Here is a 26399-nt window from a genome sequence, read left to right as displayed (position 1 = left end):
GCTTGGCAGCAGTCACCCTCGGGAGCTGACAGGGCCTCTGCCCTGTGGGGTCTGGGCTTCCACTTAAAAGCATTGATTTACTCACCATTTCTGTCCTCAGGGCTTGTGGGGGTAGAAAATAATTTCATCAGCTGTGGAGTTCTGAAGGGACCCTTAGCTGACAGGTGACCTAGTACCTCTGATTGTGAATGGCTAGAGGTAGGCCTGCAAAATGCTCAATGTGATATTTCTTTGAATTGCCTCATTGCATCCTGAAGCCTCAGTAAAAGGTGCTTTGGGAGATGTGGACCCTGATTCTCGAGTAATTGGAAGGGCAGTTCTGCAGTGGTCTAGGTGTCCACAGGCTGTGATCACTGGCAGTGTAGCAGTAGCCTTCGTTCACTATCTTTACTTCCATTTCAGGAAAATACCGAGCAGCAGATGAAGAAAAAATTAGTCCACCTCCTTACTTAACATGTGAGAGTTTCCCTCATGCTGTGGACCACATTCTGCAGCATCTACTGTGAACCATTGTATGAATCAGAAGCAACTTGAAATGCAGCTTTTCATCGTCTGGAATGAATTCCTTACCAACTCAACGCCAGCACAGGCAGACACAGCCCCCAGCACTGAGATGTGTAACCCTCTTGTATTGTGCACTAATTAGAAGAAAGGTATTGAATTACAGCTAGCCACTAAGCCTTGCTTATCTCTTTTGTTGTATTTTGTAAAAGAAGATGAGACCTGAAGAAAAGGAAAGCTGAGATTTTATGCCATGCCTTTTAAAATATTCATCAGATTAGGCAGGGCTGGGAGGGAGAAGTTACTGCAGGGAGTCGAGTTCTCGGCTATCTCCTCGCTGCTAAATTGGGAGGGTAGGTTCAGATTGTGAATGAAGTTGAAAGATGCATTACGCTATAGTTTTAATATTCAGTTCAGCTGTGAAACCCATCAAAAGTGCCAAGTGGAGTACAAGTCAGAAGAAGCAAAATAAATTGTCCTTTAGCCCAAGTGATTGAATGAATTTGCTTTAACGGATGTTGAAAACTAGATTATCTGGAGTATTATTCCCAGCACGGATGACTTCTTTTTCTCTTCATTAGCCAGAGATGACTAATTTAAATTTAGAACCTGATTTTAATTTAAAATAATATTTCCATTAATAACCTATTCATTGCAGATACCTATTATAGTGTGTAACAGTTGTTTTGGAAATTTTATGTAAAATTAAAACTATCAGTATTTTACAGATGTTTTAATTAGACATTGTTATTAACAGGAACAGTGAAGAAACTAAAATCAAGCCTTTAATGTCTTATAGACCATGCATTTTTGAAGTTAGTGTCCACGAGGGTCCTATTTACTGTACATTTGCAAGATTTCATTATTTTTGCCTCTGACACTATGGGAAAAATCTTTTAGAAGCTATTGGGACAGATTCAGGCTTTTATGTACTTGGTTACTACAGCTGTAAAATGAAATCTCGTCTGGTAGCATGGATTATTCTTCTCATGTTAAACCCACCAAAATGAAGGGGACTAAGTAGGTAATGATTTTCCAGTGCATTTGCATACTGTGATAATCCTGGGCCTTTGCAATTGTTTTACAGGACTCTTGGGCATTGAATTATTAGCATGTAATTGTACATCATTGTAGTGTTCACCTTATTGAAGCACACACGGATGTTAATGAGCTTTGGGTTTTGATTCTTGTTTAGATATCAGCTTGGTCTTAGATGGGAGGGAGCAAAGCTAAATAAATGGCAGCTCCTCTCCTCATCTCCTTTTGGTAGTTTGGTGATCACTCTTCTTGTTTTTGCAGATGCCCCAACTTGCTACCTAAACATCCTAGAGATAGATGTGACAGGACCACAACCCTAGATTGAAAGATGAGTGAGTGGCAGAGAGCATAGATTTGGGAGCCTAAGCAGCACATAACTAGTTCTGTAATCCTGGGCAAGTGATCTAGCCTGGCATGCCTCCTTTCCCTTATCTGTAAAAATGGAGATAACGATCATGTCCACCACATAGGCTTGTTGTGAGGGTTAAATTCATGTTCATACATTAAGTACTTAGAACAGAATCAAGCAAATGCTAGATATTGGTGGTGGTGATGTAGCAGTATCCACAATGTTTAACAATGTGGAAAGGGTTGGTGGAATTCCTCTCTATAGTTCCTTTAATGGGGAAAGTCTTCCTGCGAGTTTAAAAAAAAGAAAAAAAAGAAAGAAAGATGTTCTGTTACATTTCAGCTCCCTCGGAGCACAGCCGCACTCAGAGAAGCTCAGCGTGCAGGTAGAGTGCTGGTTGGTGCCTGGTGCAGGGGCTGCATTAAACTCTGGCCTATCATCTGGGCGCCTGGATCAGTGATTGTTTGCTAGTTGCTCTGTGTTACGTGCCAGACTAGGAAATAAGCATGTAAGAAAAGGAGTTAGCCTGGAAGACCCTTACTCATGGGGCAGCTGAGGGGAACACACAGACATAAATACTCCATCCGTCCTCTGTGATGTCATCCTGACTGCAGGATGGAGAGGTATTCCCACCTTCGAGCCGCGTAGCACTTACTAGATTACACTCAGGCCTTCACACGTCTCTTGTCCCCACCAGACAGGGCTGTGGCTCATTTTTTAAAAAAATATCTGCTACAGCACAGGCCCTCAGATGGTTACTGAACCAATACAAAACTAGCTGTAAATATTACAGGAATTTAACGTTAGAAGGTATAGCTGTGGGGGGTGGGGGGACAAAATAAGATTCATTTTAGACTTGTTGCCATAGGGGAAGCCCCCTTAGACACTTGGAAATAATGGATCCAATGCTCTGGAGACAGGTTAGAGCCAAAGCCAAGAGGTAGGCATCACTGATGGCCAGGAATTAAATAGAGTGACAGGAATGGGTGAGATCACTTAAGCATAACATCCAGCGAAGAGAAATGGCTTCTCTACTTTGCTTCATTCTGGTTTGGCCCCGTGGGCCCTTACCATCTCAGTTTGATATTTTATTGATTTAACAAACATTATATAGGGCTCACTAGCCACCTGTCTACAGGTTCATGAGGATAAATAAAAATCTTGGTTTAGATCCAGGTTAGTATAAATTTTCCCAGCTCAGCTGGTTGGTCTGTCTTGGGCCTCATGAAGCAGATTTTAAAACCAAACTATCTAAAGGACTTCATTTTTCAGCCCTCCCATGTAAAGGGCTATCTTGTGGTCCTAACCTCAAGGACAATATTTGCATCCGGTTTACTGTAATTCTGTCCTGGGCCCAGAATAGGGACTAAGTGACATCTTAGGACTAGAAAGGGTACTGGAGAACACCCGTTGTCGGGAGATGGTTATTGAGTATCTGCTGTGAGCCAGGTCCTTGCTAGGGTGGAGGAGGACGAAGCCCCAGGCCAGTGGAGGAGACACGTGCTTATTGCCCCTTCCCTCACACCTCCAGAATCTGCTAGTTTTTCATAGCTCTACTACCATTCTACCTCGGTCAGAGCCGATTGTAATGTCTAGGAAAGGGAGCTCACCCTGAGCGACAGTTCATCAAACACCTATAGCTGTGGATGCCAGAAGTTTCCTCACCTTAATTTCACATTTAAATATTACAGTAGCATGTTGGACAGGTAAGTAAAAAACACAGGTTGTGTTCAATTGGTTTTGGATCAATCGTTGTTTCTGTAATATGAAACTGAAGTCTTTGGGTACCTATAATAGACAACCAGAGCAAGGCGCCTAAGCACCAGAAAATATCATAACTTAAACTATGTATCTGTTAAAATCAAACAATTTGAATACCTTACTTTTTTCAGTGCTTACTCTCGTGTCATACACATCTCAACACCTATTTGTTTCACTAGCTGTTGTGCCTGAGATGATCAAACTATTAAATGCCCACTGTGTGTAAAGCACTAAGGAAGAGAGAGCAGAATGTAGCTCCCACTCCTTAAAGGCATATCTTCTAGTTGGGAAATCGATGCATATAAAAATAGAACTAATAGTGCAAAGGACCCTGGCAAGTTCAAGGGGTTGTATAAGTCCTGTCAGAGAGGAGGTCATGTGCAGTGAGCTAAGTGCTTTGGCCAGTGCCAAATGTTTCATTCATTCAATAGCAACGTAAAAAGTATCACAACCATGGTGTTAACATTTGAATAGGGTATGCAGATGAAACATAACTACAGATACTGATAAAGTGATGAAGATGACTAAAGCCAGTAAGAGTGAGGGGGTTATTTTATAATTAATGTTATTATTTTACAATATACAAAATAAATCTATTACCACATTGTAAATACAAAATAATTAGCCGTTTACATGCAATAAACATTAATATTGCAAGAAAAACTTTTAAATATAATATTAATGCAATAAACATTAATATTTCAAGAAAAAAAATTTTAATATTACCAAAACTGTACTAACATAATATCACAAGTTGTAGGAAATATTAAAAACCTGCAAATAACAGGATTACTTCTATTTTAAAATATTTTTTTCCCCTGGCTCTATTTTTCTTCATCTGTTTGTGTTGTTCATTATATTCCACAAATGAGTGAGATCATGTGATATTAATCTTTCTCCAACTAGCTTATTTCACTTAACATAATGCTCTCCAGGTCCATCCATGCTGTTGCAAACGGTAAGAGTTCCTTCTTTTTTACAGCAGCATAGTATTCCATTGTGTAGATGTACCACAGTTTTCTAATACACTCATCTGCTGATGGGCACTTAGGCTGTTTCCAAATCTTAGCTATTGTAAATTGTGCTGCTATGAACATAGGGGTGCATATGTCCTTTCTGATTGATGTTTCTAGTTTCTTGGGATATATTCCTAGAAGTGGGATCACTGGGCCCAATGGGAGTTCCATTTTTAGTTTTTTGAGGAACCTCCGTACTGCCTTCCATAGTGGCTGCACCAGTCTGCATTCCCACCAGCAGTGCAAGAGGGTTCCTTTTTCTCCACATCCTCTCCAGCACTTGTCATTTGTTGATGATACCATTCTGACAGGTGTGAGATGGTACCTCATTGTTGTTTTGATTTGCATCTCTTGGATGATTAGTGACTGAGCATGTTTTCATATGTCTCTTGACCTTCTGTATGTCCTCTTACAAAGGCTTTCTGTAGGTCCTTTGCCCACTTTTTGATTGGATTGTTTATCTTCCTTTTGTTAAGTTGTATGAGTTCCCTGTAAAGGTTGGAGATTAAAAACCCTTATCAGAGATAACATTAGCAAATATGTTCTCCCATGCAGTGGGCTTGCTTGTTGTTTTGTTGATGTTTTTTTTTTGTTTTGTTTTTTTGCTGTGCAGACACTTTTTATTGTGATGTAGTCCCATTTGTTTATTTTCTCCTTAGTTTCCATTGCTGTAGGAGCTGTGTCAGTAAAGATATTGCTACAACACATGTCTGACATTTTGCTGCCTATGGATTCTTCTAAGATTTTTATGGTTTCCCGTCATATGTTTAAATCCTTTATCCATTTTGAGTTTGTTTTTGTGTATGGTGTAAGTTGGTGGTCTAGTTTCACTTTTTTGCATGTATCTGTCCAATTTTCCCAACATGAGGGGGTTATTTTAGATGAGTAGGGTCAACATCTGTCAGGTATTTCAAGTGCAGATATCAACTACTGGCTTTCCTCGGAAGATTGGAAGATCTGGCAAGGTTAGGTCTGAATTTCTGTATTCAGTTGGAGGAGCTGAGTCACTGTTGCCATTCAGAGAGATTTGGCCCTCTCCACTTCCCCATGTTCCCCAACTCTTCCTTGTCTTACACCCCCCTCACTTTACTCATGTGTTACTACAGTCTAGGCTTCTAAAGGAATTTGAGTTGTGACCTCTGCTTTAGAAGAAAACACCACATGTTGGCTTAGGTTACATTTTCTTCCTTCAATTAATCGGTCAATCTCCCATATCCCTATAAACTCAGATGTGCTTTTAATCTACTTTAAAAATAATCATAGATTCTATAAACATAGTGGATTAATCATATATGTTAGGTGGTCTCTTTCAAAGCCTTACTAAAGAGGAAAGGAAGAGAGGATGCATAAATTCAGGAAGACAACCTGCAAGAGAACAGTAGAAGAGACATCAGTGGATGAGAGGATGTGAGAATTTGGAAGATGGTAAGTGAATGCAGTGTTGATAATTAAAATCAGCGCAAAGAAAAGAGCCAAAATTCATCCTGAAGAACCACCTCAAAGACTCAAGGCTGGGAGGTACTAGGTAGAGAGGCAGTGAGGTGTGAGGCAGGGTTGAGAGCAAGGAATTGTTTGAAAGCTGGTAAACACAATGGAGCCCTAGACCCTGCCCACCCTGAGAGCCAGGTGAGTACCCCCAGCCTAGGCAGGAGAATGGAGGTTTATTTCCTGAAAAAGTGAAACCATGAAAGTTAAGGCCTTGGGGACAGTGGGTGTGGCAGTGGGCCAGGGTGAGATGATGAGGGGCTGACAATGGGAATTAGGCACATGTTTACTTATACTACAGGGGTCCTCGGTTCCCTTCCCCTTGCATCCCAGGACCAGAGGGCCCGGAGATAGAATTGAAAATTTGTCTGATATTTGGCCATTTGGAAAATAATACTGATGGGTAACTGACTGATCTGAAGGATGTGTTGGAAAAAAAAAAAAAAAGATACTTAGAAAACTAAGCAAATGGGGGGAAAGGGCAGTTATTAATTCCAGGTAAGATGAAAGTCACCAAAAAAGAAAATTAATCCTGATTCACTAATTGGCTCTGCAGTGAATACCGATTACTGAGTAAACCTAACGTCATAACATGACTATTTGGAATGATAAGAAAAGACATACTTGTGTGGTAGGGACAGGGCAGAGGGATGAAAGAGCTACATTTCATTTCACCCAAAGCAGGAAGTCATTTTAATATATAAACTGTCTTTTAAAAAAGAACTCACCAAAATAAAAGCGTGACCTGAAACCACATGCATAATTATTTGGAGACAATCTTTGCAAGGGAGAAAGGAGAGAAGGATTAAATATGTGACTGAATGAAGTTGGAAGTATTACAAGATGAACTTGGAGATTCTTAAAAGGAATGGAGGAAGGATGTGGAGATGTGTTCGGTACACAGTGGACTGTGTGTAGGGTTCTGGAAGTGGAAGAAGATTGGGTGTCTTTACTGTGAGGGATGGCAAAACCACACATAACCCTGAGAGGAGTCAGGAACGGGCAGCTGTAAGCTAAAAGGGCCCAAATATGGTTACAAAGGATGTCCACAAGAGTGTCCTGCCCTTTATGTGTTCACTGTTAGATACACATACAATGCAAACTTATCTACTTTCCAACCACAACAAATTAACAATAGTGGATCCAGATAATTGGGATTTTATGAAATCAGAAAGGACAAGTAGCCACAAGCAAATGGACTACCAGCTACAAGAAATGTCAGCTGGCAGCCTGACCAAGGAAATAACCCAAAAGCACAGGAAGCAGATGTTGGAAATTGAACAGTTAGCAGCCTGCGGCCATTTAGTTCAGAGACCTATGCCTCAGGTATCACTAGTGCGGCATAGGGTAATAGCTAATGATAATGAAGTATTTTTTAGCATATCCTATGGTAAAATACCTTTTTGTTTACTTCGAATTTGTTACGTAAGGTATATTTTAAATTTGACTGCAGTTTCCCATGAGTGCATTTTAAGAGACATTTGAGAATATTCTACTCAAAATAATGTCCCCCCTCATGCTTTGTTTTTGCTTAAAAGGGTAAACAAAGTTCTTTGGAATATTTACCTATCCAAATGTCCCATTTACTGGAAGTTTTTCTTTGGAGGAGGAGCCTGTCTTGCAGGGATGATGAAACAAGGCAAGGAAAAGATGGTGACTTACTGTAGATAAGTTCTAGTTGGGGGTGGAAGCCTTCAGAATTTATCAGGAGTTGAAAGTGGATGCTTCTCAAATGGGGGTTTCTGAGGGAGATGCTTCTAGCTGTTCATGACCCATATGGAGAGATGGAGGAGCCTAAGAGCAGGGAGACTGGGCATGACTGTTCTAGAAGCTCAGATACTCCAGCCGAAGCTTTGGATCCAACGAGGTGCTGTGTAATGGGAAGAGACGGGCAGCGCACACAGTAAAGTCAAAAGATGTTATCAGGGGTCAGAACTCAAAATGTTCAAACTGGTAGCTAGTGGTGGTGGTGTGCTAGTCACCACTGATGTTAGCTCTAGACTCCAAGCAGCGGTCTCTAGAGATGGAGTGACATTTCCGAGTGAGGCCTATTCTGCTAGGGGTTTGCTGCTGATAAAACTGGTTGAGGTCAGAAGTACTGAGAGCTGATGAAATTCAGAATATTGTCAAAAGAAATAGACCCTGCATTTCCTTTCCTGTTCCCGTCCTTATCCACCCTTGAATTGTCTGTAGGTCAGATGGTCTATATCAAGCTTAGCTTCCAATTGGCTCCCCATCTCAGAACCACCTCCTGCATTCCAACACACTTTTCCTAACTACATTTTTCTTTCCATCAAAAGGAAAATCCCAGTCACAAATGAGGAACACGGCAACAGATTGTTCTTCAGAATTTTACAGAGTTTAATTGTAAGAAAAGTCTCCATTGTATGACCTAATAGCACATCTGACTGTAATTGAAATCTTTAATATTTTGCTGACATCAATTATGAAAAATTAATGAAAATATCTCATTTCTAAAGCAATACAGTTGTCCAAATTAATTCAGTCTTCAAGAATGATTTTCTCTCTTCTTATTCCAATCATTATTTTCTTCCACTTACACTAATAAAGCAGAAGGCCTCTGTGGTTGTCTTTGTGGCCAGGTCAGGGTCAATGTGATTTCAAACAGATTCAAACTCACTTTGCCAGGCTGAGTATCTCTGAGTCAGATTCTTTGCTGAAGGCTTGGTGTGAGCTAACACATCCAAAAAGTCAGCAGTGGTCACTGTGCCCAGCTGGATCCCAGGTAAATCGCTGCTCTCTAGATAAAAACAACAGTAACAGCATAACAATCGACCTTATGGTGATCAATGCTCTTGAAATGCTAATAGACCTTCTTTCAAGACAATGCATAATGCAACATTCTTAATGGTTAATGCAGAAAAGTCAACACTAAAGAGGGCTCAGATGAAAATTCTTTAATGTACAACTCAGCCCCTGAAGTCCAGACAAAAATATGTGATTTAAATGTATCATCAAAGTTTTATTTAATATTTATATAGTGCTGCAGTGGATCCAGCCCAACATCATCGTGTGCCAGAGAAATAAAAGCCCGAGCCCTAAGGAGTTTATCATCTGGGGCAAAGTGGATCCAAAACAGAACACCAGAGGAGGAAGGAATTGAGTGAGTGCAGGAAAGAGAGACCAAGATTGTGTGCAAGAGTAAAGAGCCCCCAAGAACAAGCACAAGGCTCCACCTGCTGGTGAAAGTTGGATTTTTAAACAGATTTCCCTCCCAGAGCACCTTTGCTGTGGTCCCAGCTTTACCTGACTGGTGATCTTCAAGTGCATTGAAGATCTTCCTCACAGGCCGCATAGCTGCTTCCCTGCAGACCAGCTTAATGTCTGAGCCTGAGTAGCCCTCAGTCTCCTGAAAGAGCCCCAAACCAGCCATTGGTCAGCAGGCAGAATGTTGGTGATCACATCCTTCTGGTCAGGACCCAGTATGTCAGAGCCCCTGTTTAGATTCTGGATCTGCCCCACATGGACACTGTACAAAGATTCCCAGATAGACAATGCTTGGGGAAAGAGAGGTCTCTAACATGTTTGGATAACCTAAGAAGCTGGCCAACAACTTCCTAATTCCCCTCCCAATATATGCTATAAGATGTTGGTGAAGACTAGACCACCCATGTTAGTCTAATGGGGCCCTTGTGCCAAATCCAAGGATGATCAAATTTAAGTGGACATTTTTGTTCTTGCAAATAAGACCATAAGCTGCCTTAGAGGAACCTCAGTGAACATCAAGTTCAAGTATCCACTCAGAAAAGGCAATGATAGCAGTGACAATGAAGGCAACAGATATGCACCTAGAGCTTTTGGATTTGTAAAAGACGTCTCATTTAATCATCACAGTAATCCTTTGTGGCATATCTGTTACCCACCTTATAGATCAGTGGTTCTCAACCTTCCTAATGCCGCGACCCTTTAATACAGTTCCTCATGTTGTGGTGACCCCCAATTTCATTGTTACAAATTGAACATAATTAAAGCATAGTGATTAATCACAAAAACAATATGTAATTATATATGTGTTTTCCGATGGTCTTAGGCGACCCCTGTGAAAGGGTCGTCCGACCCCCAAAGGGGTCGCGACCCACAGGTTGAGAACCGCTGTTATAGATTGGAAAGGCTGAGGCTCAGAGAATAAGTGACTCCCCTGAGGTCACACAGATAGTAAGCAGCTGACAGGGCAAGGATTTGACATAGGTTCTCCAGGTCTAAACCCTGTGCTATTTTTACTATATCATATTGATTCTCCCTGCTTGAATATTTCCGAGTGACAAAGAGCTCATTCTTTCATGAAGAAGAGGCCCGTTGCATTGTTGGGGAGCTTGGATCGTTTCTAAGTGACTCAAGGAAGAGGCTCCGAGCAGCTCATGAGAAGACTCTGCCGAGAAGATGGTCACGTGGTGGCTGCTTGGCCTACGATGCCTCTCCAGGGCAGCTTACCTGGCTCAGCGTGCCGTACTCCAGCTCTGTGTGCAGCTCCAGCGCTCTGCTCTTGCTCACAGGGGGCAGCCAGTGGTGGATCATGGCTTTCCTGGCCTCCTGGCTGGGGAGGTCAACCAGAATCCTCTTCTCCAGGCGGCGTAACATGGCACAGTCCAGTTCCCTGAAATCACGTCAGAAACAAAGGAACTGGTTGGGGCTGTGAACTCACTTCCTAAGCAACAAGGTCAATTTAAGAACAATTTTGCACTGCAGGAAGCAATTCAGCATTTTAACTCTACATCGATGCCTGAATGGATAGGACAACTACTTTATGTTGTTTGCTTAAAAAAAGAAAAGAAAATACATCCTTAAAAAAAAAACTTACGTAAAGGAGGTAATTTTAAGTGACTCGATTTGGGGGAGAGAATCTCACTAGCAGCCAAACAAGGAGCATTTCCATTGCAGTCCTAACATGAATCATTCAATCTGACCCCTCCAGTGAGTAAATCATTCCTGACGATAACGTGGGCACTCTGGGAAGCGCATTAATTCTTCCAAAACTCTCCTATATTCTGGAGCAAATGACTATCTCATGCCATTGCTGTGGTGAACGCAGAGAGCAAATGCTCCTTCCAGGGTGCCCAAAGCAAATGTGGCCCTTGACATACTCACTCGTGTTCCTTCCAAAACACTGTCAGGCCAGATGTACACAACTTTGCATCTGCAGGCCATTTCCCTAAATTTCTTAATAGAAATTTTTCAAACAAATAGAAAAGTAGAATAAAACAATGAATATCCATGTACCTACCATCTTGATTCAACAACAGTTAACATTTTGCCATAACCTGCTTCATATCAATTTATCTAAATTATTTCAGAGTAAATTACATCATGACATGAAATCACACCCCTAAATGCTTCTGCTGGCAGTCTCCCCTCTCCCCCTGAAAAGGACATTTTCTTACATAGCTACAATGCTATTAGGACACCTGACAGAATTAACATTGATGGCATAGTATGTCTAATGCTCATTCCTTATTAAAATTTTGCCCATCATGCCAAAAATATCTTTCATAGTTTTTTCAATCAAAATCCAATCAAGGATCATGCATTACATATCGTTATAACTCCTAAATATCATAATGTAGACCAGTCTCCTTGTCCTGGCCCCTTTTTGAAAAGATAAGGCTAGTTGTAGAATGCTCCACATTCTGGATTGGCTTGATGTTTTCCTCATGGTATCATGTTCCTGGTTCCTCTATCCCCTATTCTCTAAGATGGAAGGCAGACCTAAAAGCTTAGTTATTAGAATCAGGATAAAGATTTTTTGGCAAATATGTTTGTTATATTGGGATCCACATGCTGGCTTATCTCACTATTAGTGATGTGGTGTTTGAATAGTGGGATCATCTGTTGATAGCATATCTGTCCATTGTAATGGAAGCCTCTTTGCAAATAGTAAGTATTCTATGTACAATACATTGGCACCATATGAATACTCCTTTCCCCTTCCCTTTCAACTAGTGGTTTTAGCATCTCTTAATGGTCTTCAAATCAATTATTGCATGAGAGTGGTACAAAATGGTGATTTCAAAAATATTCATTCTAAATGAATTATTTGGAATTATTATTTAATGTAGAGCTTTCCCTCATTAACTGGGGCTCTTAAATTACCCTGAATTGTCATTCCTATTATCAACAGAGCATTTTGAGTATAAGTCTGTGAACACTTTATATGTTAAAATTTCACTTACTAGAAAGGTAAATAATTGTTTGACTTCCTAATATAGAAATTAGGAAATGCCTGTGTTGGTCCAGCTTAACCATTAATGAAGACTAACAATGACAGCATCATCACCAGATATTTCTCATTCATAAAGACATCGAGAATCTCTAAAGTATCCTCCCATTTTTCTGTCATTCTGAATCTATGTCATGATATTTCCTTATAAACTGAAAAACAAAAATACCTTTCCAGGGAGCATATCTGAATTCTAAATTGGAGTGACCAGATTTCTTCAAAGATTGTCTTCCCTTTCCCTGTTATTCTTCCAATCCTGAGCTGAGAATCCATAGTCCAGGGGTGTCTTACCAGCAATAGCAGTTACCTATTTCTTTATCAGCCTCACCCTGTTGAAATTCGTTTCACATCAGAGACTCAGCCACATCTTCCCCTGTACAACCATCCCCCCTCTCCAGACCAACATTCATACTCAAGGCACAGGGTCAAGAAACTTCACAGAACTCTAAGAGATCATTTTTTCATATTTGAATATTAATAAAAGATAATGCTTAAATAACACTGTTTTTAGCTTTTTACAGATATTAATTTATTTAATTCTCACGAAAACCCTATGAGGTAGGTAGTATTATCATCTCCATTTCAAGATGAGGAAACTGAGGCACAGAGGTCAGAAAGCTAGTTGAGTGGGGGCACTGGATTTGAACCTAAAGAGTGAGACTCTGGAGCCTGTGCCTCAGTCACTGCTGTCACCACAGTCACTGCTAGGAGACCCAAGTCACATGATGGTGAAATCGCAGAACCCTGAGAACAAAGAGAGGATCATAAGAGCTTCCAGAGAGAAAAATACAGGTTACAGACAAAGGATTAAGAATAAGACTTCTCATCAGTAGCATGAGCTAATAAAAGAAAGGAAAATAATGCCTTCAAAATTCTGAGGAGAAATCTTGATCAAACCATTAATTTAGTTGTTAGATAGAATAAAAGTATTTTCAACAAGCAAAGCCTAAAATAATTTACCTCCCGTATACCCTTTATCAGGAAAGTACTGAAGGACCGAAGGGAGACAGTAAACCAAACCAAAGGCCACATGGGATCTAAGAAACGGATGGTCCGACACAGAGAGAAGGAGCTTTCCAGGAGGATGAGGTGAGGTCCCAGGGTCTCCCCTTCATACTGGGTGAGGAGAACAACCAGTTCAGCTTAGAGTTGGTAAGAAGGCCCTAGAAGACATGTCTCCAAGAACATGAAGCTGGTGGAATACCTGTGTGATTTGGACAGCAGAGAAATGCGGCTGAATTGGTGGGAGGGGAAGGTGAGGTGAGTGGGGGGAGGATAGGAGAGAGGGCAGGGGGATGCCTTTTATTAAACAAAAGAAACAAACTCACATTTTAGGAATTAGTTCAGTTCAGCAATATTACCCACCTGTCAAGTGTATTGTCCCTGCTAAGTCTCCAATTACAGAAATGAATAAGATAAGCTCCTGCTTATAAGTAAATAAAAGCAATAACAGGAAGGTTTTGGTCTTGAAGTGAAGGAATGTTGGTCCCATAAACTTCAAAGACAAAATAAGACTTGAGATTCTCAGTCTGAAAACCAGGAAGGAAGAGTGAATAAGCTAAAAAAACAGCAGGGATAGGGGTGATCAGAAGCTGCCATGTTCCTTCCAAGGCCTTTCCTTGGACCTAGGAGGCTGCCCCTCCTGAAAAGGCAGGGGATGCAGAAGGAAGGGTCTGTAGGGGCACCTTCTCTTAGACTCTCCACTCCGTCCAGAGTGATTTCATGCAGAGGGAGGTGGGAAAACAATCCCTCACTATAGATGTCGGTATTGATCAGCTAATGCCCTAAAGCAAGAGATTTACCTCAAAACTGCCTGTGGGCACCAAATAAGTGCAACTCTCTGACAGCTAGGCCTGATGAATGCACTTTTAATGACATCAATAATAATATAACCATACAAGGGAGGAAACAAAGGACAAATGGAATGTACCCAGGAATTATTCTTTATGCCAATATATTTATAAGAAAAAATTTAACTTGTGGCAACCAGAAAACATTCCTTTTCGCTCATACACTTTGATTTTGACTAGTTATTCTGTCCTCATGTCTTCTTTATTTTGGTTATCTGGTGCTTCCATCACTTCAAAGGTCAAAAGCAGCCAGTGAGTAATACTTTAAACAATAATAATAATAATAATAATAATAATAAAAGCAGCCAGTGAGCGTGACATGTGAGATACAGAGAAGGTTCACAGACTTCAGAGCCTGGTCACTGAACCTATGCCCACTGCTATACACAAGGTGGCAAAGCCACTGGCACCTGGACAGTTTACATGAGCTCCAGGGCCTTGCACCTGAGCACTTGGGCTCCTGCACCAAACCTTCTGGAGCCTTCCTCAGCCTTTTGGTTTATCTCCCTGTTAAACCATGTGGCTCCTGGGGCAGAGATCATTCCAAATTTTACAGAATTTGGAAACCAAACATAATTCTAGTTCGTTCATTCAATAGTTCAAACATATTCAGTTCAAAGTATCTCAGCATGATCAGAGAAAGGCAAAGTTTTGTAAGCAAAGTCTTCGCAGTATATCCATAACCAATATGAAGTGAGTGGTCGTGGCAATCCTTGAGGAGCAGGTTAAGGAGTTGTATTCTTTGGTAGGTGATGGGGAGCTGATGAATAAAGCATTGAAGGTTACCTTGTCTCCCACAGTGAGCCCTGCATAAGCTAACTCCTACCTGCATTTCCTACTGGGGCCAGCTCCTCCCTGGAGCCCAGGGGATGCATGGAGTTATGGTGGAAAGAACTGGGTTATGTCTGCTGAGCTCTGCAATCACATGTATACACTTCTACAGAAATATCATACGAGAAAGGAGTGAATTCATATGGGAAGGAGTGGTTTATATAGGTACGTTTCTTCCCATTCCCAGAGCAATAATCTCTTTGAGTTCATGCTCTCTTCTAAATATTAGGAATTGGGGGGAGGGGTGTTTTTAATCTAGAGTTTGGTCATACCAGGTGTCTACTTTTTAAAAGAGACAGTGAAATCTCTGGCCCTTTTGCAAATAGCAAGGAAAAGATGAATTGCAACATACTCCACACATACAATTTTCACACCTTATTTGTACAAACTACCATCAAGTTAAATAGATAGCTAAAGATGTCATTTGCCTTAATGGCCCTGTTCAGTATTTTGTTTCCCTCTGGACTCCCAGGCCTAAATTTCTAAATACTCAACAATCTTGACGGGTCAAATTAGTCCTAATTGTGCTCATTAAACATTTCTTACATGGCTGTTACTTTCTTTAAGTGGTAATATTAACAATTCAACATTTGTTATCCTTCTCACCACTTACTTACACATCAGATGATACTGGTGAGCTGTTATTCTCACTTCCTTCTTGTTCTCCCTGTGATGCTATAGATCAGGAAGGTGCTCCTCGGAGGAGAAGCACTGAATAAATAAAGATGCTGCATGCCCTCTCATTGCTGAGAAGGGGAGAATGACTGCCCCTTGGAGACAAAATGGGTTTGTCTAGGGCAGTGATGGCGAACCTATGACACGCGTGTCAGAGGTGACACGCGAACTCATTTTTTTGGTTGATTTTTCTTTGTTAAATGGCATTTAAATATATAAAATAAATATCAAAAATATAAGTCTTTGTTTTACTATGGTTGCAAATATCAAAAAATATCTATATGTGACATGGCACCAGAGTTAAGTTAGGGTTTTTCAAAAAGCTGACACGCCGAGCTCAAAGGTTCGCCATCACTGGTCTAGGGAAACTGGTAAGTTAACAAGCAGTAAAGGATAGCCAGTGCCTTGAAAGGTGCTACAGATGAGAACTACCACTACCCAACCGTAGAAAATTTCTTTGGGGTCCAGGTGGCATGGGTCAATGGTTGAGCATTGACCTGGGAACCAGTAGGTCACAGTTCAATTCCAGGTCAGGGCACATGCCCAGGCGGCGGGCTCGACCCTTAGTGGGGGGCGTGCAGGAGGCAGCCAATTGATGATTCTGTCTATTCATTGATGTTTCTATCTCTCTATCCTTCTCCCTTCTTCTCTGGTAAAAAAAATAGATATAGATATAGATATAGATATAGATATAGATATGTAAAGAATTTCTTTGGGGATTTTAGGATTGGGTTTTTTCTTCTTCTTTTTTTTTTATTTAGTTAAGGTATTACAAATGTGTCCTCATCCCCCCCATAACCCCCAACCCTCCCCCACCCCACCCGCACACTCATGCTCCCATCCCCCTGTTGTCCATGTCCATTGGTTTGGCTTATATGGGTGTATACAAGTCCTTCGGCTGATCTCTTCCCCTTACCCCCTCCCTCCCCTACTTTCTTTTTGGGATTGATAGCCTGATCGCTGTTTCTCAGTCTTTGGATCTGTCCCTTTTCATCATGAGTGAGATCATGTGGTATTTATCTTTCTCTGACTGGCTTATTTCACTTAGCATAATGCTCTCCAGTTCCATCCATGCTGTTGCAAAAGGCAAGAGTTCCTTCTTTTTTACTGCAGCATAGTATTCCATCGTGTAGATGTACCACAGTTTTCTAATCCACTCGTCTGCTGATGGGCACTTAGGCTGTTTCCAAATCTTAGCTATGGTGAATTGTGCTGCTATGAACATAGGGGTGCATATATCCTTTCTGATTGGCGTTTCTGGTTTCTTGGGATATATTCCTAGAAGTGGGATCACTGGGTCAAATGGGAGTTCCATTTTTAGTTTTTTGAGGAAGCTCCATACTGTTCTCCACAGTGGCTGCACCAGTCTGCATTCCCAAGGATTGGGTTTTTTCAGTGTTTGATAAGATTTAACTATTTCCCCCAGAGGGACAGACTGCTTGAATTAGATAAGTTTACTCCCTCACCTAAGACTGAAGCCAATACAAAGTTTGTTTTAATATTCTTGATAAAAATACTCTACTTCCTTAAAGAAGGACTTAGGCAATATATAGCAAGGAACTTAAAAAACATCTATACCTTTTGATATAGTAAATCTACTTCTAGAAATCTATTCTAAAATAATAACCAGATTTTTGTCAGATTTTTTTCAAAAAAAGTTTGTTTCATTGTTATTTATAATAGAGAAAAGTTGGGAACATCATATATGTTCAACAGGGAAGAAATGATTAACTAAACTGTGGTATATTTACAAGTGGGAATTTTGGGCAGCCATTACAAAATCCAATTTTCAAGGATTATTGAATGACATTGGAAATGTTCTTACTATAATGTTAAGTAATGAAAGCAGGACACTAGTGGGAATACAAAATGTACAACCTCTATAGAGGGAAATTTGGCAATCTCTACTATAATTTTATGCACATTAACCCTTTGACCCAACAATTCTACTTCCAGGAACCTACCACAAAGATACACTGCCAAATACACAAAGTGATATATGCACACCATTACTCATAGCAGCACTATTTCTAAGAGCAAAAGAGTAGGAATAACCTAAATGCCTATCATTAGGTGATTGGGATAGATTACCATATGTACTAAATGGCACATATGCAGCTAAAAAGAAAGTAAGGAAGAATTTCCTGTGTTTATTTGTCAAGATCTCCAGAATATTTTATTAAGAAAAAAAAATCAAGATACAGAAAAATGTGTTTCCTTTTGTGTAAGTAAACCAAGTTCAGTTATTCTATGGAATTCTTTTAAAAATCCTTGGGAGTTTAATTGTGGAGCATGTGACAACTTATATCTATACAATGTCTATCATTGCTCATTGGTTACCACTGGAGGTTGCTAGGACACCAACTCATGACTCTAAAAATCAAAGAGAGCCCTAGCTGGTTTGGCTCAGTGGATAGAGCATTGGCCTGCAGGCTGAAGGGTCCTGGGTTCGATTCCAGACAAGGGCACATGCCAAGGTTGCCGGCTCAATCCCCAGTAGGGGGCATGCAAGAGGCAGCCGACCAATGATTCTCTCTTATCATTGATGTTTCTATCTCTCTCTCCCTTCCTTTCTGAAAACAATAAAAAATATATATTTTTTTTTAAAAGCTTTAAAAATCAAAGCAAAAGAATCCTGCTTTTCTAGTATGAAATATATTTCAGGGTAACCAAATAACCCTAGTAGATGAGAGAAAGTTCTATTATAGAGAATAATCCCAGCTATCTATCAGAAGGAACAATAGAATCACACCCCTAATAAAATAAGTGATGCAGGCAAAGGTCATCAATGAATGCTAAAACCATGATGGGAACTGTACAACTGAATCCACTGATCCATCTTGGCATCACCCAAAGCTAGACAACATGACATTATCTTTCTCTAGATGCAATGCAGTATGATGTACACAGCATCACCTATGAAGTATGTTTGCCAAAATTTTATATTGATCCTGAATCTAATCAATCTAACTTTTAGTCTAGAGTAATTATAGGGGTAAGGAAAAGAAGCTAAATACTATCATGAGAATACAATGAGCCAAATTCAGGAAGTTTAGACCTCTTACAAGATAATTTCCCTGGCGGTCAAGTCAATGGCAAATTCGAGGAGGGGAAAGGAGGGTCTGTCTGTTCAAGATTAAAAGAGACTTAAGAGAACAACCAATTACAAAATGCAAGCCTTGTTTGGATATCAGTTTAGTAAATCAATTATGAAAACATTTGTAGAATAATGTGGGAAATCTGAATATAAACTGAGTATTAGGTAATATTAAGGAATCAATATTAATTTTGTTAAGGGTGATATTGGCATTGTGGTAATGTAAGAAACTGTCCTTATTTTTAAAAGATGTACACTGAAGTATATATGTGAGAAATAACAGTCTGGGATGTAATTTAAGGTAGTCGGCAAACAAAGTGGGGTAGGAATAGATGAAATCATTGGGCAAGATTGTTCGTTACTAAAACTAGGCAACAGTGGGCTCATTGTGCTTTTTGTCTTCTTTAGTGTTTGGAACTTTTCATAATAAAATGTTTTTTTAAACCCCAGCAATGCTCAAGGATATATGGGTTAGAACATACTGGTTCCAAGATATAGTGTAACAAAGCAATCTGTGCTATAAAAGAATCCAGGCTTAAAAGAATGTATGTATTTAACCATTCGACATGTTGAGGGGCAATTCTTCAGAAAATCCCTTCTAAATGTCTTTGATTGTTAGCGGATCCTCCTGCACCTTTTCCTTCTCCTTCTGCCCTCTGAACCATCTTATTTGGGGCTTACCAAAAACTGATCAACTTAGGGAAATGGTGGCAGCACAATAACTTCCTCTACAGAGTTCTAGGTGTCCCTGGGAGTGGAGGGCTCTCTGTTCCTCTAGAAAATGTGTAGGTCTCCCTGGGGGCATAGATCTTCCAAGAAGCATGCGTGAAGTTACTGTTTTCACACAACATAAAGTGTTATGATCAACCACGTTTCAAATGGATGAAGAAACAGATTCTTTCTCTGAAGGATTTCTACAGTCACATTTAAATGACACATCTCTGTTTGGACCCCACTTTAATATTATCTGTAACTAACCAGTATCTTCAAAATGTAAAATGCTGATCACCTTAACATGTTAGAGAACATCTTATAAACCTGAAGGGAACTGGAAACAGGTTTAAGTCATGAATATATTTAAAATAACAGGTTACACACAAACTTTTCAGTGACCCCTGCTTTGGGAGCCCAGACACATCTTTGAAGGTGGAAACAGAAGTGGGAGGACAGGGGTGACATAAGAGTGTCAAGTTTGAGCTCTGTTGCAAATGTGCTGTTGACTTTGGGTGGATTGACCTCTCTTGACCTTGGTCTGTCTCTGCCCATGGGAAGGCAGCATTTCCTGATCTGTCTTATGTCTCACCCACATTTCTAAAGAAATCATGTACGTGAAAATATTCTTTTTTTTCTTCCTGTCATTGCTATAGCCAATATTATTATGCTTACTAGTGTTAGCAATTTTTTTTAAATATATTTTATTGATTTTTTACAGAGAGGAAGGGAGAGAGAGATAGTTAGAAACATCAATGAGAGAGAAACATCGACCAGCTGCCTCCTGCACATCTCCCACTGGGGATGTGCCCGCAACCCAGGTACATGCCCTTGACCGGAATCGAACCTGGGACCTTTCAGTCCGCAGGCCGACGCTCTATCCACTGAGCCAAACCGGTTTCAGCGAAATTTTTAACAATTTATCTTTATTGTTGAAAGTATTACAGATGTCCCCTTCCCCTCCCCCTCCCCCTCTATTGATCTCCTCCACATCATACCAGCTGCCCCCCAGGCCTCATGCACTATTGTCTAGGACAGCCGTGGGCAAACTACGGCCCGTCGGCCAGATCCGGCCCGTTTGAAATGAATAAAACTAAAAAAAAAAAAAAACGTACCCTTTTATGTAATGATGTTTACTTTGAATTTATATTAGTTCACACAAACACTCCATCCATGCTTTTGTTCCGGCCCTCCGGTCCAGTTTAAGAACCCATTGTGGCCCTCGAGTCAAAAAGTTTGCCCACCCCTGGTCTAGGACCATGGTTTACATGTATATGAATATAAGTTCTTTGGTTCATCTCTCTCCTACATTCCGACCCCCTTTCCTCTGAGATTCGTCAGTCTGTTCCCGTGCTATGTGAAAATATTCTTGAAACTATAAAGAGATTATAATTATTTTTTAAAATATACTCTCCACGTAGATATTGGTTTTCCCTTGTCAACATCTCTTATTTCCCAATTCCACTTCTAGAATTGTTCTTAAAATCTCTGGGATATAGTTTGAATAAAAGATTCTGGGAGTAGATTATATTTTTAATTAGAGATTGTTTAGCTTCCTATTTACTGTGCAACATTAAAGAGAAGATTTTCTTCCTAACTTAAAAAAAAGTTTAATTTTAATACTGTTAAAAATCAAAGCATATTATTTCTGGAATATTTTTGAGTCCTGGAGATTTTAGCATTTTAGAGTTCTTTTTGCCAAAGTCTTGTTTAAACATACTAAATAAATTGTCTTTAAACTCATATTTTTAGCATCTTTTAAAAATATCCATTTTCAGTGTTGTCAGTGGTAGCCTGGCCTGTGTTCCTTCTAGTAAAGCAGATTCTTTCATGGTGCAGATAGCAAGGATTGAGGACTTGAACAGGAAAGCCTTCAGATTAATCTCCCAGGGCTGGAACCAAACAACGAGGCTTTGCCCGAAGTGGTCAACATGATATCTTCGTCGCTACTCAGTGGCTCATGAAAATGTGTTCAAATTGTACTCGTTACATCTCTTACCAGGGAAGGTTGGAAGCGGCTAAGACAAACACGAGATCTTCCGAGCGAGCCAGCCCATCCATCTGCACCAGCAGCTCTGTCTTCATCCGAAGGCTTCCTTCGTGCTCTCCCCTAGAGAGAGAAAGAAGGTGAGTTTCCCCAGGGCAGAGCCTTCGCTTCCATGACAAGGCAGCAAAGACTCCAGGGCTGTGGAACGGGTTCTCTTCCGACTGCTAACCCTTCCCTGCCTCTTCTCAGGAGCCACTCATACTGGAGTTGGAGGAAACAAGCCATTTGGTAGTATTTTCCCACAGACAGTAATAGAGAGGACGTAAGTGAACATAATGATGATAGTGAAAAGAAAACCAAAGGTTGGCAGCGAACTAGAAAATGACAGAAGGGCAGACAGTGCCTCTGATAGATTGAATCCAGCTCTGTCCACCTGCCGTACTATTTACCCTTTTATAAATAGCATAATTGAGAATAATCTTTTCCCTTTATATAGCTGGCATAAAAGAACTTTCTCATTTTTTTCGTATAATTTATGGATATAAACTGTCCAAAAAGAGAGATCAACTATTTGTCTGAATCTGTTTCACTCTCTTTTAATAAGAGGCAAGATAATGACATGGGAGCCAGTCTTCTGTGAAAATTCATCCTCCAAGCTCCCATCACAACTGCCAAAGACCTTCCCACCAACAAAGAGCTCACCTCAGGATCTGAACATCCAGATGGGCTCTACTAGTAAATACTGACCATATCTGGCAGGCTCTCCTTCCTCTGCACTTGAATAGATGGACATAAAGGACAAAAAATGGCTGTCTTGAACAACATGACATTCAACTTCTCATCTCTGCATGAATCTTGGGGCACCCCAAACCAGGTATGTGGCTTTTAAGGAACTGTGACCCTTACTATCTACCTACCTTTTCCTAGGACAGAAGACCCATCTCACAATATAGTTACATATATAGTCAGCATTTGCCCCTAATTATTATTCTTTTAACATAATAGGACCCAAGCAGGCTTCCAAGCACCTACACTGATTCGCTGACTATTCGAAGATTCTAGTTTAGAGATTAAGTTCCAGACAAGGAAACAGACATTCAGTACAAAACCTAGAGCACACGCAGGACAGTAGATGAAGAGTTTCCAGATTAGCTCATCAATGCTGTGGGGACCCAGGGATGGAGTGAGTGCACACAGGTCACTGGGGTGAGGCAGACCAGGCAGGCTGGGGGCTTTGCAGAGGGGATGACCGCTAGGAGGTCTGCTTGGTTCCCAGCCCGCACTGTGTGGTAGTCTGTTCCCGTCAGGTCCTGTATAGAGAGGCCGAGTACCCTGGCCTGGGGCTGACAGCACCCACTACACCATGGAATCATCCCCTTTCAGTCAATGGTAAGAGTCCCATGGACCTTAGTGGGAAAATGGTTTTCAATGAGTAAAATTTCATAAATTATAGTCTAGTTATATTTCCAACAAGCTAATTATTTGTTCTTTATTAATATTAGTTCTGCCTTGATGATAGACCGTTACTAGCAGAGGCCATTGATGAATGCAGTCATGTTGAGATTTCCCTGAGACCTGTTTCTTTTCAAGCCAAATGAGCCAAATTTAGTAAAAAGTTTCAGAGAAAAATACTTCTGATCAAGACAGAAAAGCGTTCTTAAAACACACATACACAGCTCATTATAGTCTGAGAAGTGAACTAGAAATGAACAGTCTTTCCTGCTGGGGACATTAGCAGACACTTAATCTTTAGAGATAACATATGTGACATGTTTAAATTAGGACATGCGGAGCCACATCCTGATGTCACAGAGAAATGGTGGCTTCCCCGGCTTCGCACATCTTGTCAAGGCCTGCCCCTCTCGGGACTTGGCTCTTTGCAGCCCCGTTCCCCACAGGCAGCCCCTCTGGCTCCAGAGGAGGCGGTCACAGGCGGCTATTTTAAGCCAGCAGGACTATTATGTTATGGCAGCCTGGGACTGTGGGACTGGGTGATCTTCAGGCCTGAAAACCACTCTGTGGGGAAGGGGGGAAGGGAGGATGACATTTCCTCCGGTTATAAAAACTACTTAAATCAGCTATTCAGTTAACAGGACCTAATTTAAAGACCTTTCCGTGTGTCTGCAGAAAATTTGTGGGCTTATTAATAGGCTCATTCTGCTGGTAAATGTCGATGGGCTTCCGACCATCAAACACACTTACAAGAGGGGAGAAGTGATGACCAAAAAAACCCTGTCTGTTACCCGGGAGCCGTGCCTCTCTGACTCATCACCGACTCCAGCTCGTCCAGGAAGATGGTAGAGGGGGCATGGTAGCGAGCAAGTTCAAATAACACCTGGGTGGGAGAAAAGCAACCACATGTTCAAACCCGTATATTTAAAGTTCTCAGGTGCTCCCAAAGAGCAAAAGCTTAGAATGACTATACTATTAACCATCTATGCTGCACTCTGTTATTTCACTAACAACTTTATAATCATTACAGTCAGTTCTCCCTAGAATACCCTATAGGGTTGGCTGGTCCAATTATTTCCATTTGTCACTTGATAAAATTAGATCCAGAGAGATTAAGTGGTTATCTCAAGGTTACTAATCATAAGTAGAGGAGCTTAAGATAAAACTCAATTCCTAAGCTTTCAGCCCATTAGCCAATCCCTGAGAACCCCTGTCAATGACGTGTTTCATAGGGACACAAGAGCCGTAGAATATGTAAAATCATTTGATGACTGTCCCTAATCCTTTAGGAACAATGAGAGAGCTATTCTCAGGAGGAAGAATTGCTGGGAAAGACTAGAGTTCCAGTCATGGGTAAAAAAGACAGGAATTTTGCCCCTCTCTGCTCCCCAAGTTACTCCACAGGGTTCCCATACCACCCAACACTGCTGCTTGGTAGGCTCGGGTACTTGAAGGCAACTCCCAGTTGAATAAAATGTTCCATTCCAGAATAAAATGTTATAGACTGAGAAAGAACAGGAAAGCAAGCAGCAAAAGAACAGTCATATAAAAACAAAATAAAGAGCTCTAAAGGGAGATGTGATGGTGATGAAAAGAGTATAAAAAATGAAACCTTTTTTTTTCAACCCCGAAACTGATCTCTTGAGCACCACATATAATTCTTCACTGGTTGATCAGAGAAAGCAATAGAGATTTAGAAAAAAACAAAGGTTCTTTAGTTGGCAGAGGGGATTTATTCTCCATGTCACTTAGCACTAGCAAAGCGTCACAGAACGAATAAGGAGGGAAGGACTCAGAAAAAGCCAGGTTGTGGTTTTCATGAGTAGTAGCAGATCATCCCTTACAGGTCTCCCTAGCACTGAATGGAAAACTGCTCGTGTGCGTGGTGTGTTCATGCTCATGCTCAAGTATTTTCCTTTACAGAATCCTATTCATTTGACCATGACAACAGGCTCAGCCTAATGAACTGAGAGAAGAGCGTCAATGCCGGGACACTCATCACACATGCCTTTACACATACAGAGACCACCTTACTAGAAGCAAGTAACTTGTTCTCCTTGTCACAATGGCAGCAATCTTCCCAATGAAAAGTTGAATATTAGAACTCTTTATTAGAACCATACATGTTTTTAAGGAGCTCCCTGGGGTGCAGAGAGACCAAGGGGCAAGATGAGACCAAACATCCAAGTGGAAGGAGAACCACATCTGGAGCCTCTGTTTCCATAGAGACCACGCCACTGCCCTTTCCACTGCCAGAGAATATACAGAATCCTGGGTAAGTGCTCTGAAAGCATTAGGCTAAAATTTTCAAAAGTACTGGGAGGAAGTTAAATCATAAAATTGGGGGGGGGAGGGGTGTTAAAAGATGTAAGCACCAACAGGTGTGTGCATTTGCTAAAGAGACCACTCAACTACTCAATAGCATCAACTCCTAAGAGGCATGAACATTAGGAGGGGAGAGAGCAACATAACCCAAGGGTTCCCTATAAATAACTCTTAATTGGAATAGAAAGAGAATTGAATGGTAGGAATGCTTCTTTGATTTAGGGGAAAGGTCCTGAAGGGCCATCTTTATCTGAAGGCTTCATAGTAAGGAATTTGACAGCATGACCAAGATTCTTCTGGTGAAGATCTTCTCAAGAGCTCAGAAAATAAAGTAGCTTCTGAAAGGATAGAAGGTGAGATCCTTCAAGGTTAGCAGAGGTGATCTGTTTTCCTCTTGAAATATTTTTTTAATATCCAAAATAAAAATGCATTTCACAGAGAAAAAGACACACAAATTCTTCGAAACTTATAAAAAGATGCTCAAATTCATTTAGAATGTAAGAAATGCATATTTGAGCACTGAAATATTACTTTCACTATCAGATTGTCAAAGATTTCAAAATTGGGTACTTCGCAGTGTTGGCCAGGGTGTGGAAGAGCAAACACACTCACCATTGGTGGGAGTGTAAGCAGGTGCAACCCTGTTGGCAGGGAGTTGGGCAATCAGTGATCTTCATTCCCTCTGGCCCAGCAATTCTACTTCAAATAAATTGCTCTACATGACTACATATGCAAAGTCATGTGTATGAAAGGACTGTCCACTGTAGCTTTGTTCATAATAGCAAGTGACTGGAAACAACCTAAATGTCCATCAAGATAAGACTGATTTAATATGTTTTGGGACACATCCATGCAATGAAATACCATTCAGATATATAAAAGAATATGCTCTGCTTATAACAGTGTGTAACATCCAAGTGAAAAAAAATCCTGCAAGGTATAGAAGGGTATAGACGTATATGTGGTAGCAGTAAGTTGCCTCTGGGTTTAGGGGTCTATATACCCTTTTGTACATTTTTTCCAAAAAGGTTAGTTACTTTTTAAATGTATTGTAAAGTAAGGTGAGAAGTCATTTCCTCACTCTTA

The 26399-nt window shown here is 40.7% G+C and overlaps 2 protein-coding genes across 6 annotated transcripts in view; one reads left to right on the top strand and one right to left on the bottom strand.

Annotated features, from left to right (window-relative positions):
• The window catches only part of HDHD2 (haloacid dehalogenase like hydrolase domain containing 2), a 32304-nt gene extending 26932 nt beyond the window's left edge, over positions 1-5372 (top strand). For all 4 annotated transcript variants that reach the window (XM_070421111.1, XM_070421109.1, XM_070421112.1 and 1 more), the window contains one exon: positions 403-5372. In XM_070421111.1, coding sequence (XP_070277212.1) covers positions 403-506 — 104 coding nt within the window. In that variant the 3' untranslated portion in view covers positions 507-5372. The remainder of the gene's footprint in view (positions 1-402) is intronic.
• A 3217-nt stretch (positions 5373-8589) lies between these two features.
• The window catches only part of KATNAL2 (katanin catalytic subunit A1 like 2), a 67170-nt gene continuing 49360 nt past the window's right edge, over positions 8590-26399 (bottom strand). For both annotated transcript variants that reach the window (XM_070421107.1, XM_070421108.1), the window contains exons 12-16: positions 23780-23871; positions 21549-21659; positions 10603-10765; positions 9418-9520; positions 8590-8911 (exon numbers count right to left, since the gene is read on the bottom strand). In XM_070421107.1, the coding sequence (XP_070277208.1) occupies positions 8772-8911; positions 9418-9520; positions 10603-10765; positions 21549-21659; positions 23780-23871 (609 nt within the window). In that variant the 3' untranslated portion in view covers positions 8590-8771. The remainder of the gene's footprint in view (positions 8912-9417; positions 9521-10602; positions 10766-21548; positions 21660-23779; positions 23872-26399) is intronic.

Source organism: Myotis yumanensis, unplaced genomic scaffold (assembly GCF_028538775.1).
Source record: "Myotis yumanensis isolate MYYU_CA2020_CCGP unplaced genomic scaffold, mMyoYum1.0.hap1 SCAF_7, whole genome shotgun sequence".
Lineage (NCBI taxonomy): Eukaryota > Metazoa > Chordata > Mammalia > Chiroptera > Vespertilionidae > Myotis > Myotis yumanensis.
This window is presented reverse-complemented; position numbering and strand designations above follow the sequence as displayed.